Source organism: Cetorhinus maximus, chromosome 9 (assembly GCF_964194155.1).
Source record: "Cetorhinus maximus chromosome 9, sCetMax3.hap1.1, whole genome shotgun sequence".
Lineage (NCBI taxonomy): Eukaryota > Metazoa > Chordata > Chondrichthyes > Lamniformes > Cetorhinidae > Cetorhinus > Cetorhinus maximus.
The window spans coordinates 779,674-791,999 of record NC_135887.1 but is presented as its reverse complement, the minus strand read 5'-3'; the positions used below and the strand labels follow the sequence as shown (position 1 = coordinate 791,999).

The following is a 12,326-nucleotide window of genomic DNA, read 5'->3' as shown; positions in this document are numbered from 1 at the left end:
AATCAGAGGTCGTGGCAAATTAAATGTGGAGATTAAAATTGTATTCTACAGATAAGTACTGAAGGTTCTTTTCTATTTCACTACTTGGACACCTGTTCAACGATTTTAACAGTTCAGTAAGAAACCCTTGCTCCCAGAGAATTGACATTTCAGAGACAGAATGACCACATTATTACCAATGTTGAGCATTCGGCAACAAAGTAAATAAAAAATAGCCGTACTCATTTAAATAATCACTTGCGCAATGTCATGCTTATGCAATATGGGCTTATGGAGTATAAATTCCAAATGGACACTTTACTCAAAACAAGATGGAGAATGGACGCTTTAAAGCAGAATGGAGTTGAGAGGTAAGGTGACCTTTTCTTTCCTGTCAATACACATGGAACTACACAAGACCCTTGAGCTAACCTTCAGATCTGGACAAGTTGTTAAAATGCAAACCAACTTTCGGAACACATATTTGAGAAGTCATTTAAATGCAACACGCCTTTCCTGTGGTTAATGGCTGCCCTTCTCCGAAGCCTTAAATTTTAAATTAAATTTCTCCAAATAATTAATTTTTCACAATGCTGCATGTAGACTTTTGGGCTTCAAAGTTGAAATTCAGAGAATGGGTTTGAAAAACCCTGTTCTATCACCATAGTTTATGAATGGGTAGTAGAACTCAGGCCCGATTGTTTGACAATGGTCTAGCCGTCAGAAGTCATTTGTGAGGAAAATGGACAGAAACACTCCGGTCACATCACATAACAGAAACTAGGGGCTGAATTTTGCCGTCGGCGAGCAGGGGGCGGGGCCTGCTCGCTAATGCGTAAAATGACGCGGGATGATGTCAGACGGAACCCCCGACGTCACCGCGCCCCATTTAAATTTTCAGGAAGGTGGGGGCACAGCAAAATCAGCTGTGGGCCCGTCGACCTGTCAATGGCCAATTGAGGCCATTGACAGGATCATTAAAACAATTAAATTAAACAACCTTAAGGTTGTCGGGTCAGCCAGGAGCCCTGGCGGCAAATAGAAAAACATGAAACCACATCCAGCGGCGGAATGAGGTTTCATGTAGGGATGTAAAAAGTTTAATAAGTTTTAGTGTAAATTATGAACATGTCACATGAGGGGGACATGTTAAGGATTTTTTTTCTCTATTTTTAACGTTTTCCAAACTGTCAGCGATCTCCCTGAGGCAGCACTTAGCCTCAGGGGGATGTGAGCTCTCTCATGTGCATGCGTGAAAGAGCGCACTCTCGCTTTTGGGGACTCCACCCCCCGCCCGCACAGAAAGCGTATCGCACTTCCCGCTGGACGTCACACTGGGAGGGCCTTAATTGGCCCACCCACGTAAAATGGCAGCGGGGCCCACTTCTCCGGTGGAGATCGGCTCCCTGCCCGCCGGAGATTGGGTTGGGCCCGCCCACCCGACAGGCAGGAAATTCTGCCCTAGGTTTTTAAATAAGGACATTTAGTAAGGCACATTTTTGGGTTGGCATTGACTCTTCCATTTGAGGAACCAAACCAGGATGTTGCTACAGGGCTTTGATTGCACCTCGACTGGATGGAACAAGAGGAATCTGCTCCTGCAAGCAAGAAATCACAATGAATTTGGCTTCCTAAACCTTTAGACTCTATTTGTCAGTGAATTAATAAAGGAACTACAGACCTTCAATGTTTCAAGGCTTCAAATCGCAGGGAAAAGCAAGTGTGACAGAGAACTTTTAAGGCCTTAGTGCATGCTACCTTTTTTAACCACAATCTTTTTGTGAATGTGTGTGTGTGTGACAGAGTGTGCGTGTCAGTGTGTAAGCGTGTGTAGCTGCGAATGCATTCAGATGTCGTATAATAAACATTTATCTTTTTTTTTTAAAATTTACCAGAAAACCTGTCATTTGTCTGTTCTTGACAGTTACAGCGCTCTGTGGGTTAAAACACTTTTTCCTTTCAAAACACATCTGTCCTTCGTCAGTTGAGAGGTGGGAAAAGGGGGAATCATCCCTATCATCTCTCCCCTGTCTGTCTATAACAACAAACAGCTTACTACTTCAAATATTGAAAACATTTCCAATGGCAGTACAAATAATGGAGGGAGGGGAATCAAGGATAGACTATGGCTGGAATTTTCTGGCCCTGTCGCGGGTGGGACTTGCCTTAGACGAGGCGGTGCCCCAACCAGGAGTCCACTGACTTGCGGTGAGACCGGAAGATCGCGGCATCGGGCACGTGTGGAAAATCCCACCATATGTTTCACATCAATGATTAATGTCAGGGGTGCTCGACTTTAGAAGTATAATTTAACCAGATAGGCAAAAGAAGCTTCAGGCATTTATTACAGTGTGTGGCCAAGCTCTAGTTGCCAATTCCATGTAAATGAATTTTGTAAAGAATAGTTTTCCAGTGAAATTCCTCATTTCCTGAAACATTTATCATTAGGAAAGATTCAAACTGTTTCTTACCCCTTTTCTCTTACTGCCACAGAGTTATACAAGTAAGGATTAACACAACTTTAAAGAGCTGCCATTTACTCACTCATTACTTGGAAATTTCATAAGTAGTCACAAGATTTTTATCTGGCAATCATCTGTTGTTAAGTTTCCACTACATGGAAACATTTTGGTTGGAAAATTTCAAGATCTCAACTTCCCCTTTCACTAAAAATTAACGTTCCCTAATTATGGCTCTTTCCTGTCCCCTACACCCACCCTTTATTCATTCAAAAGGGCGAGTAAATTCTCTGCTCCTCCAACCTCTTGTGTAATCCCAGCTTCCTTCGTACCACGATTTACGGCTACACCAACAGCTGACTAGGCCCTGTGCACAGAAATACACTCTCTAAAAGCCTCTCTTCTCCACCTCCCTCTCCTCCTTAGTACCCAGCTTGCTTACCAAGATTTTGGTCACCCCTCTTCCTTGCATCTGATATTTGTCCAATTAAACTTCAATGAAGCACCTTGAGGTGTGTTGCTATGTTACAGGGCTATATAAATGCAAGATGATGCTGCTGTTGACTCCTTTACCTAGCCTCAATCATTGGGATAATAGTGTACCAATATTTTTAGTTCCATCGACTAGATTCTCAAGCTGTGATATTGTCAACACTGCAGCATTGATTTTCTGAATGCATACTCCCAGTGTGGAGCAACACCCACTGGAGAGCATATTTGGATGATTGTGGGCTGACTTTCTAGTTTTTTCCATCCATTTATTTTAATGGATGGGGAATCATGAAAGAAAAATGGGGCGGGGAGAAGCACTGTAACTATTACCTGAAAACACAATGGCTTCCACGATAGATGAATTTGTGCCAATGTGTTTCTGTAATAACTGAACTGCTATTCAATTATTTCATTGACATGGGCTGGTGCCAATTTGATACTGCCTGTTTTACATTATTACCCAAGACCAATATCTACCATATCTACAAGATGCACTGCAGGAACTCACCAAGTCTCCTTAGACAGCATCATCCAAACCCATGACCACTACCATCTAGAAGGACAAAGGCAACAGACACATGGGAACACCACCACCTGGAAATTCCCCTCCAAGCCACTCACCATCCGACTTAGAAATATATCCCCGTTCCTTCAATGTCACTGGGTCAAAATCCTGGAACTCCCTTCCTAATAGCACTGTGGGTGTACCTACACCACATGGACTGCAGCGGTTCAAGAAGGCAGCTCACCACCACCTTCTCAAGGGCAATTAGGGATGGGCAATAAATGCTGGCCTAGCCAGTGACGTCCACATCACATTAGTGAATAAAAAAAAACATTGGTTAGAATATATTCCCTAAACAGTGTCAGACTTAATGTTCGAATCATAAAGATTTATAGCAGGAGGCCATTCAGCCCATTGTGTCTATGCCAGTCAAAAAAGAACTATCCAGTCTAATCTCACCTTCCAGCTCATGGTTTGTAGCCCTATAGGTTAGGGTACTGCAAATGTTGTGGCTAAATTTATCCATTAGGAGGCATGTACTCTACCATTCACTGATTTCTGCCAGGAAGAGCAAATACTTCTGAGTACAAGCAATGCTACCATGGATAGTAGATGAAGGGAGTAACTAAACAACAGACCACATGGGTTTGGAATTTGAAGCTATCTCCTCTGAATATCTGTGAATGCCCTGCTTTTTGGGTAAGATGCTAAATAGACACCCCTGTCTGCCCACTCAGATGGAGGAAGAGCAAGGGTGTTCTGCCCAGTATCCTGGCCAATAATTGTCCTTCAACCAATATCACTAAGACAAATTATTTGGTCATTATCTCATTTTGTTTGTGGGGCCTTGCTGTGTACAATTGCCTGCTGTGTTCCCTACATTACAACAACTTACATTTATGCAATTACTTTAATGCAGTAAAACAACTAAAGTGCATTATGAACATAATTTGACATCAAAAAGCTTGGTCAAAGTGCTAAGTTTTAAGCAGCATCTTAAAAGAGAAAGAATTGGAAAGGTGGAGAGGCACAGGGGTGGAATTCCAGAGCTTAGTGTCTAGATAGCTGGAGGTAACAATAGTGGAGCGAAGAAAACCAGGCATACATCAAAGGCTAAAATTGGTGGAGTCCAGGGATCTGAGGATTGGAGGGGCAGAGGAGGTTACACAGGAGGGTTGAGGGCACAGAGAAATTTGAAAACAAGGATGAGAATTTTAAAATTGAAGTATTACCAGTGCTGAAGCCTGTGTAGGTCAGTGAGCACAGTAATGATGTGTGAACAGGACTTGGTGCAATTTAGGACATGGGCAGCAAAAGTTTATATTCGTTCAACTTCACAGGGGGTACAATGTGGGAGGATAGCCAGGACAGCAATGGATAGTCAAGCCCGGAGCTAAGATAGATATAAATGGAGGGTTTCAGCAACAGATGACCTCAGGTGGGGTAGAGTCTGGAGACGTTACAGAGGTAGAAGTAGGTGTTCTTGATAAGGGTGAGAATATGTGATCGTATCTCATTTTGTGGTCAATTATGACATCAAGGTTGCAAACAGTTTGGTTCAGCCTCATACAGTGGTCAGGGAAGGGATGGAGAGTTACTGGCAGAAAGCAGTTTGTGGTGGGGACTGAAGATAATGGGTTTGATCTTCCCAACATTTAACTGGAGGAAATTTTGGCTCATCCAATACTGCATGTTGGACAAGCAGCATGACATGACAAATTAGAGGCAGTGGGGAGGGGGGCTGTTGTTGAGAGGGGTGGTGGTGGTGAGGTAGAGCTGGATGCCATCAGCTTACAGTTTTCAGGCAAGCCTGACTGGGGCAGGCCCAGCATTTGCCCTCTTCGACACAGGCCAATTTTCTGGAAGGCACATAAAACAGGCTTCAAATACTTCATTTACATATGTAAATCATCAACGAACTGGGTCTAAAGCTCCTAACTTGGGGTTGGAGTTAATATGGGCAGAGATGTGTTCAAGTGAAAGAATCAAAAGACAGTCATAAAAGATTGTGGAGACATGGGTGTATTGCACTTATGTGCATGACTCACTTATGCCAAATATTTGGGCCTGAATCTTATCAGGAGTGGCAATCACCATCGGATTGTTACTTCACTCCAGAAATGCGAAGGGTACCTGAAATGATACTGCTTTTTCATAGCATTGGATTGTTGCAAGAAGACAAGCTACGCCCTCTTCTTACACTAGCTGCCTTGCTCTAATAAGTAAAGAGTTTGAATGTCCCAAAGCTACAGAGGGAGGCAACACGGTAATGGTGTGTGAGGTAAGGGGGCAGGGTAGGTACATGGGTAAGGGGATAGGGTTGGTGAGGGGATAGGGTGGTGAGGTAGGGTTGGGGAAGTCAGTTTGTGGGAGCTAGTCAGGTAGGGGCGTCGGTTGTATAGTCACCCAGGAGTTAGACTCAGATTCCTCTGTCTAACATTTCCTGGGTAACTATTCTGGTAAGTAAGTCGGAACTGTCGGAAAGCCTCTGACCCTAACTCAAAGTTGAAGACTTTTTCATAAGGTTCAGGGGAATTGTTCATTGGAAGGTCAAACTTCCCAGGCAATTCCCTTGGAGTCAGCACATTGGGACTTCCAAGGGTAGTGCATCTTGGGGAATATGTCCAATCTCCAACTATCCGGAGATTGAAAGGTCTGGGCCCTGATCTTTTAGTTGCGAGTTTGATTTGAGCCCAGGTGATATGTGTGTCTCTGGGTGCAACTCTTTTGAGTACAATCACAGTTCTTGGTTTCCAGGAGTGGGACATGAACACACAACCCTCTGATTCAAAGGCGAGGGTGCTATGAAATGAGCCACAGCTGACACCTCTATAAGGAAATCCCATGTCCGCAAGTGGGAAATCAGCATCCAATAAGGGGTCAGATAGCAACACTCATGACTTGTTGAGTGGCATGGGTGGCCAATCCTAGCTACATTCTGGGAATTACTCATTTTTTTTTAAAAAATGAGCAGAACATTGTGATGTTGTGATAGGATTCAGCACCAGGACAACGATTTTGAAAATCCCAGGCGAGAACCGAGAGCTTAATTCAAAACAAAAATCAACATTTTACCAGTGCATGTACATGAAACCACACAGCAAAAACCACTTGCTCCCTAATATCTAAGGGAGGTAAGTAGATGGATAAAGGTGTAATCTGATGACAATCTCGGAGTTGTTTAAGAATAAACACTTGGATTACATCACTAAACTAACAAGAGGAAGCCTGGCCACAGTTTCTGCTCCTTCAGGCCCCACGTGTTTATAGACTTACCCACGGAAACTGCAACCAGAGAGTGTGAGGAGGGAGAATGTGTATCGATCAGATCCTCAGCCATCCGCGGGTGCAAATAAAAACTGAAAAGCAGGAAAACGAGATAGAAGTCACCGTATCTACTGGCAGACTTGGGATTTGCACTTAGCGAAAAAGTTACACAACAACCGCCTGAAAATTGCAGGGCGATGATTTTTTACCGGAGACGGTTTCAGTGGGATCGCCTGTGGAGAGCGATCTCCAAAACCACATCAAAACACCGATCAAAACCCGTAACATCTAAAGGGAGAAGGAATGAAGGAAACGCCTGGCTGGTGTGTATTTCCCCGGTTAGACACTCACCACAGGACAGCCCAGATGCCTGTCACCACACTGTGCACCAGGGAGGTACAGATGTTTCTCCATTTCCAGCTGTTCCTCAGGGCAGATTCTGGGGCTGGAAGGTGGTCCAGAGCTCGGCTGATCAGTTTGAAAGCCCCGAACGAGACCCCGACAGTTAAAACTCCGGGATTGCACTCCATGGGCACCTCCAACTCAAGCGCAAACACCAAGTGAAGGCGCAACTGCCCCGAACAACAAAACCCAGCCCACAGCCTGTTTGTCCAAAGTGTTTGCAGGTCCTTTGTCCGGGATTGAGAAGGGTTTTTTGGTGAAGGCTCTATCTCACCGTAAACCCAACGCTCAGGGGGAAGATCCGGCAGAAAAGCGTCGCTCGCTCCGCCCGCTCTGACTGGTGCGGATGTGCAGACTGGGCGGGAGTCCCGCTGCGGGCGGGAGTGTAGCGAGGATAAGATCATTATCTGTTCCCCCACCCATGGGCTGTGCCTAATCCTGCTCACAACAAGGACTGAACAGAAAACAACCCGAAACCAACCTGGTCTGGATCACTTTTCCCACATTGGACACTGTGTGTCCTGTGAAAACTGTTCCTTTGACAGGGGAGGGTTATAATCCGCACCAGGGGAGGGTTATAATCCGCACCAGGGGTTATAATCCGCACCAGGGGAGGGTTATAATCCGCACCAGGGGTTATAATCCGCACCAGGGGTTATAATCCGCACCAGGGGAGGGTTATAATCCGCACCAGGGGAGGGTTATAATCCGCACCAGGAGTTATAATCCGCACCAGGGGAGGGTTATAATCCGCACATTTTAGAAACATGTTCTGCCACCAGCATTGTAACCCAATGTTTGCACCCTCCGGCACTCGGAGCTAAATCCTGTCCCCGGCGAAGAGGATCCTCAAGTGTTTGAGCCAAATAATAGTCTCCCGGTGTCCCAAGGCTCTGAATTCGCCGTTAACCATAAATTTAACACGTTTCCGGATGAGCCAACTTGTTGCTTTCCTGGTGTGTTACACTGACATCTGCTGACAACAGCCAGTCTGACAATTCTTTGGTTCCATCGACCCAAACTGCTCGTCGCTCCGAGTGTTATTTTGCAATCTTTTAGAGTTTGAAAGATACGAGTAGGTAGGTGGGTTGGGGAAGTAAACACGCTGAACTATGGAATAGAAGACTCGATCCTGCAACTCGCTGAATTCCCGGCTGCACCATGGAAACCCACCAAGCAGAGGCTAGGCTGAGACTGGCTTCCCAAGGATCTAACGGCACCTCTCAGACCAACAGGGCTCCACACAACTTCAATACGTCCATGGAACTAGGTTCGTGCTGCAGCTCATTTAGCAACTACGCTTTACACCTTCCTGCATCCATTTCCATTTAAAGCATTGTCATTTTTGGGAAACAAAACTCCAGTGGTTTGCATCCCTGGAAGTTTGATCAAATGATATGCTGCACAACCTTGACATTGTGAAGGCAGAGTCTTTGCCACCAGATCTATGGTGACCAGCTGAGGATGAAGAGGGAGGGAGGAGGCAATCAGCAGAGCCCCATTCTGGCTGGGCTTTGTGTGATTGACTTTTCCATTGTGATCCCAGTTAACACAGCCCCCAATTCTCCACTGACCAATAGTCCTGGACCTTAGCTTCCCTCTATCACAGTGTCCACTTGGCCACAGTGTAAAAATAAAAGTCACCACACAATAAATGAAATTTATGAATCAAACATTCCATATTGCAGACAAACATCAACAAATCAATCTGGTGCATTCCCTTAATGCCTTATCTACTGCTCCTCTGATGGCTGCAGCAGGGCTTGGGGGGAAGGCTGCTGGCTTTCACTGGAGTGACTGCAGATGGCCTTGCAGGATAACATTGAGGAGCCCTGGCCCTAGAAGGCCCAGATTCGGACTAGAAACATCAGCATGGGCAGCAGAAGTCTGGCTGACAGTCAACAGGAAGATGTAAAACACCAGTGGAGGGGCAATGGCACGATTGCTGTCATCCTGAGAGAGGGCAGCAGGTATGTGCTATACAGAGCTACTGCCACGCCCCCAGAGTGGCACCTCAGCAATCCTAGGAAAGTGTTGGAGGACAGATTACTGGGCTGCTGTGATACCCTGCAAGCCCCTTTGAACACTGGTATCTGCAGCTATGATGGCAATGAGCTGACATTGCATGACTTCAGTCTAATCTTCCACTGCAGCTCCCAGGTGTCAGATGTCTTCTGCTTGTCTGTAATGGAAATTGAGACATGGCCATCAAACCCTACAGCACAGTTAGGCCTGCAAGTGTGCTAATGCTGTTGGACTCTGCTTCTATACTGGAAAGGTGAGCTCTAAACTCTGCACAAAACCCTGTGCCAAGCTGATGTCAGACAGAAATTAGTATTAGTAAGAAAAAAGGTATTACTGGAGAAATGAAGAGGATTGAGAGTTGATAAATCCCCTGAATCTGATGATCTACATTCCAGAGTGTTGAAAGAAGTGGCTGTAGAGATAGTGGATGCATTGGTGGCCATCTTCCAAAACTCCACAGATTCTGAATTGATTCCTGCAGAACGGACGGTAGCTAATGTAATCCCATTATTTAAAAACAGTGGGAGAGAGAAAATGGGGAATGACAGACCTGTTAGCCTGGCATCAGTTGTAAGGAAATTGCTAGAATTTATTATAAAGGATGTGATAACTGGGCACTTAGAAAATAATGGTAGGATTAGGCAGAGTCAACGTGGATTTATGAAAGGGAAATATGTTTGACAAACCTGTTGGAGTTTTATGAGGGTGTAATTAGCAGAATAGATAAGGGGCAACCAATGAATGTGGTTAATATGGATTTTGAGAAAGCTTTCAATAAGGTCCCACACAGGAGGTTAGTAAACAAAATTGGAGCACATGGGATTGGGGATAATATACTGGCATGAATTGAGAATTTGTTAATAGACAGAAAACAAAGAGTAGGAATAGTCTCAGGTTGGCAGTCTGTAACTGGTGGAGTACCAGAAGGATCAGTGCTTGGGCCCCAGCTATTCATAATCTATATCAATGATTTGGATGTGGGGACTAAATGTAATATTTCCAAGTTTGCTGATGATATGAAACTAGGTGGGAATGTGTGTTGTGAGGAGGATGCATAGAGGCTTCAAGGGAATTTGGACAGGCTGAGTGAGTGGGCAAGAACATGCAGATGGAATATAATGTGGAAAAATATAAAGTTATCCACGTTGGTAGGAGAAACAGAAATGCAGAGTATTTTTTAAATGGCAAATGGTACATTGGCCTTCATTGCAAGAGGATTTGAGTTCAGGAGTAAAGAGGTCTTGCTACAATGTATTGAACCTTGGTGAGACTGCACTTGGAGTATTGTGCACAGTTTTGGTCTCCTAACCTAAGTAAGGATATACTTGCCACAGAGGGAGTGCAACGAAGGTTCACCAGACTGATACCTGGAGTGACAGGATTGTCCTATGAGGTGAGGTTAAGGAGATTGGGTATGTATTCCCTAGGATTTTGAAGAATGAGAGATGTTCCCATTGAAACATATGAATTTCCTAAAGGGCTTGAAAGAATAGATGCAGGAAGGATGTTTCCTCTGGCCGGAGGGCGGGGTGGGGTCCAGAACCAGGGGTCAGAGTCTCAGAATAAGGGTAGGCCATTTAGGACTGAGATGAGGAGGAATTTATTCACTTATAGGGTGGTGAATATTTGGAATTCTCTACCCCAGAGGGCTGTGGTAGCCCAGTCGTTGAGTATTATCAAGACAGAGATTGATAGATTTCTATATATTAAAAGCAACAAGGGATATGGGGATAGTGCGGGAAAATGGTGTAGAGATTGAAGATCAGCCATGATTTAGTTGAATGGTGGAGCAGGTTCAAGGGGCCACATGGCCTCCTCCTGCTCCTATTTCCTATGTTCCCACAGTTCCTCGATGATCCTTGACATTACCCGTAGGTTTTCTGGCAACGTATAAAGCAATTCACTGTGCATAGCCATCAGCCTTCTGTAGGTTATCGCATTGACGTCCTCATCTGAGTCTTCTACAGTAGAATTTGAGTGAGCTGACACTTACGCTACTCTTGTCCCCTGCCCTGAGTGCAGCCCACTCTTGCCAGATGTCTCACCGTGTGCACATATCAACTCTAAGCTTTTCTCTGAAATTCATAAAGACCCAGATTTTTGCTCCTGGGTCAGCTACGCAAAGATGGGAGAATTCCCGGTTCCGTGAACCTGACCTCTAAGAATGTCTGCCTGAACTTCCAATTCTCGGTCTGGGGTTGGTGGGCTAGAATAGGAGTCGGAGCCGGTGACCCTGGAAGTATTGGAGAGTCAGAGGTGGGCCTGGCCAGATTGGGTGACTTGGGTGCAGATAAAAAGTGGGCCTTCAGAAAGGCCTATTGAGAGATAGGTTGTCAATGATGAAGTCCCTGTGCCTCAGGGGAGATACCATTGCCTTGTCAAGTGAGTGTCCAAGCTCCAAGTGTCCAACTGTTAGCTGACCCTGGAATGGATGGCCCATGATGGGCTTTCTCTGTGGGAGAATTGTCATTGTTGCTGTCTAATGAAAATGTACTATACCGAACCACTGAAAGCGTGCAATGGATTCTCACGACACAGCCATGAAGATGGCATCGTCTTGCCATCTACGACCTGGTACAGTCATTATGCAGCCATTATGTAGTTAACTGCCAAAACTCAGTGGGTGGATGAATGATGAACAGTGCCATGTTCATTATCCCATCCACTTGCCCTCTTGCCCCCCATCAATCAGGATACACCCACACTGTTGACTCTTGACCAGGTCCCTCACAACTGCACGCTGTCACGGCATAACAATATGACTAAGAGGGAGGAAATCAGTAGGGCTGTCAGTGGTTGTGGATCACAGCATTCTGCCTTGGAGTCACAGCTGCAACGCACATGCACCGAGCATTTGTGTAGAGTCAATTTCTCCACCTCACCTTACCAGTAATCATACTGAAAATGGTTAGTGCATGTAAGCACACAAAAGTAAATGAAAGCATTATAATCTGAATGGCTCACGACCCTTTTTGCCTTACATTTTATTCATTGAATGTCAGACAGAGGAGATGTGGGGGAAGAGAGGGGTCCACCTGCCCCATGCTTTTCTGACTAGGACCTTTGTGCTTTGGTGGAAGAGGTCCAGAAGGGGGCACTAGTCCTCTACCCTGCTGGCCACTGTAATGTCCCTATAGCAATCAAGAAGGCCTGGATTCAAATAGCGGCTGCAGTGAGCACAGCAGGAGACCATCAGT

The 12,326-nt window shown here is 45.2% G+C and overlaps 1 protein-coding gene across 1 annotated transcript in view; it reads right to left on the bottom strand.

Moving 5' to 3' along the window:
• Positions 1-8,079, bottom strand: part of tlcd2 (TLC domain containing 2) — a 91,905-nt gene extending 83,826 nt beyond the window's left edge. The window contains exons 1-2 of the mRNA XM_078547931.1: positions 7,054-8,079; positions 6,712-6,794 (exon numbers count right to left, since the gene is read on the bottom strand). Of these exons, the coding sequence (XP_078404057.1) occupies positions 6,712-6,794; positions 7,054-7,508 (538 nt within the window). The 5' untranslated portion in view covers positions 7,509-8,079. The remainder of the gene's footprint in view (positions 1-6,711; positions 6,795-7,053) is intronic.
• Positions 8,080-12,326: the final 4,247 nt, after the last annotated feature.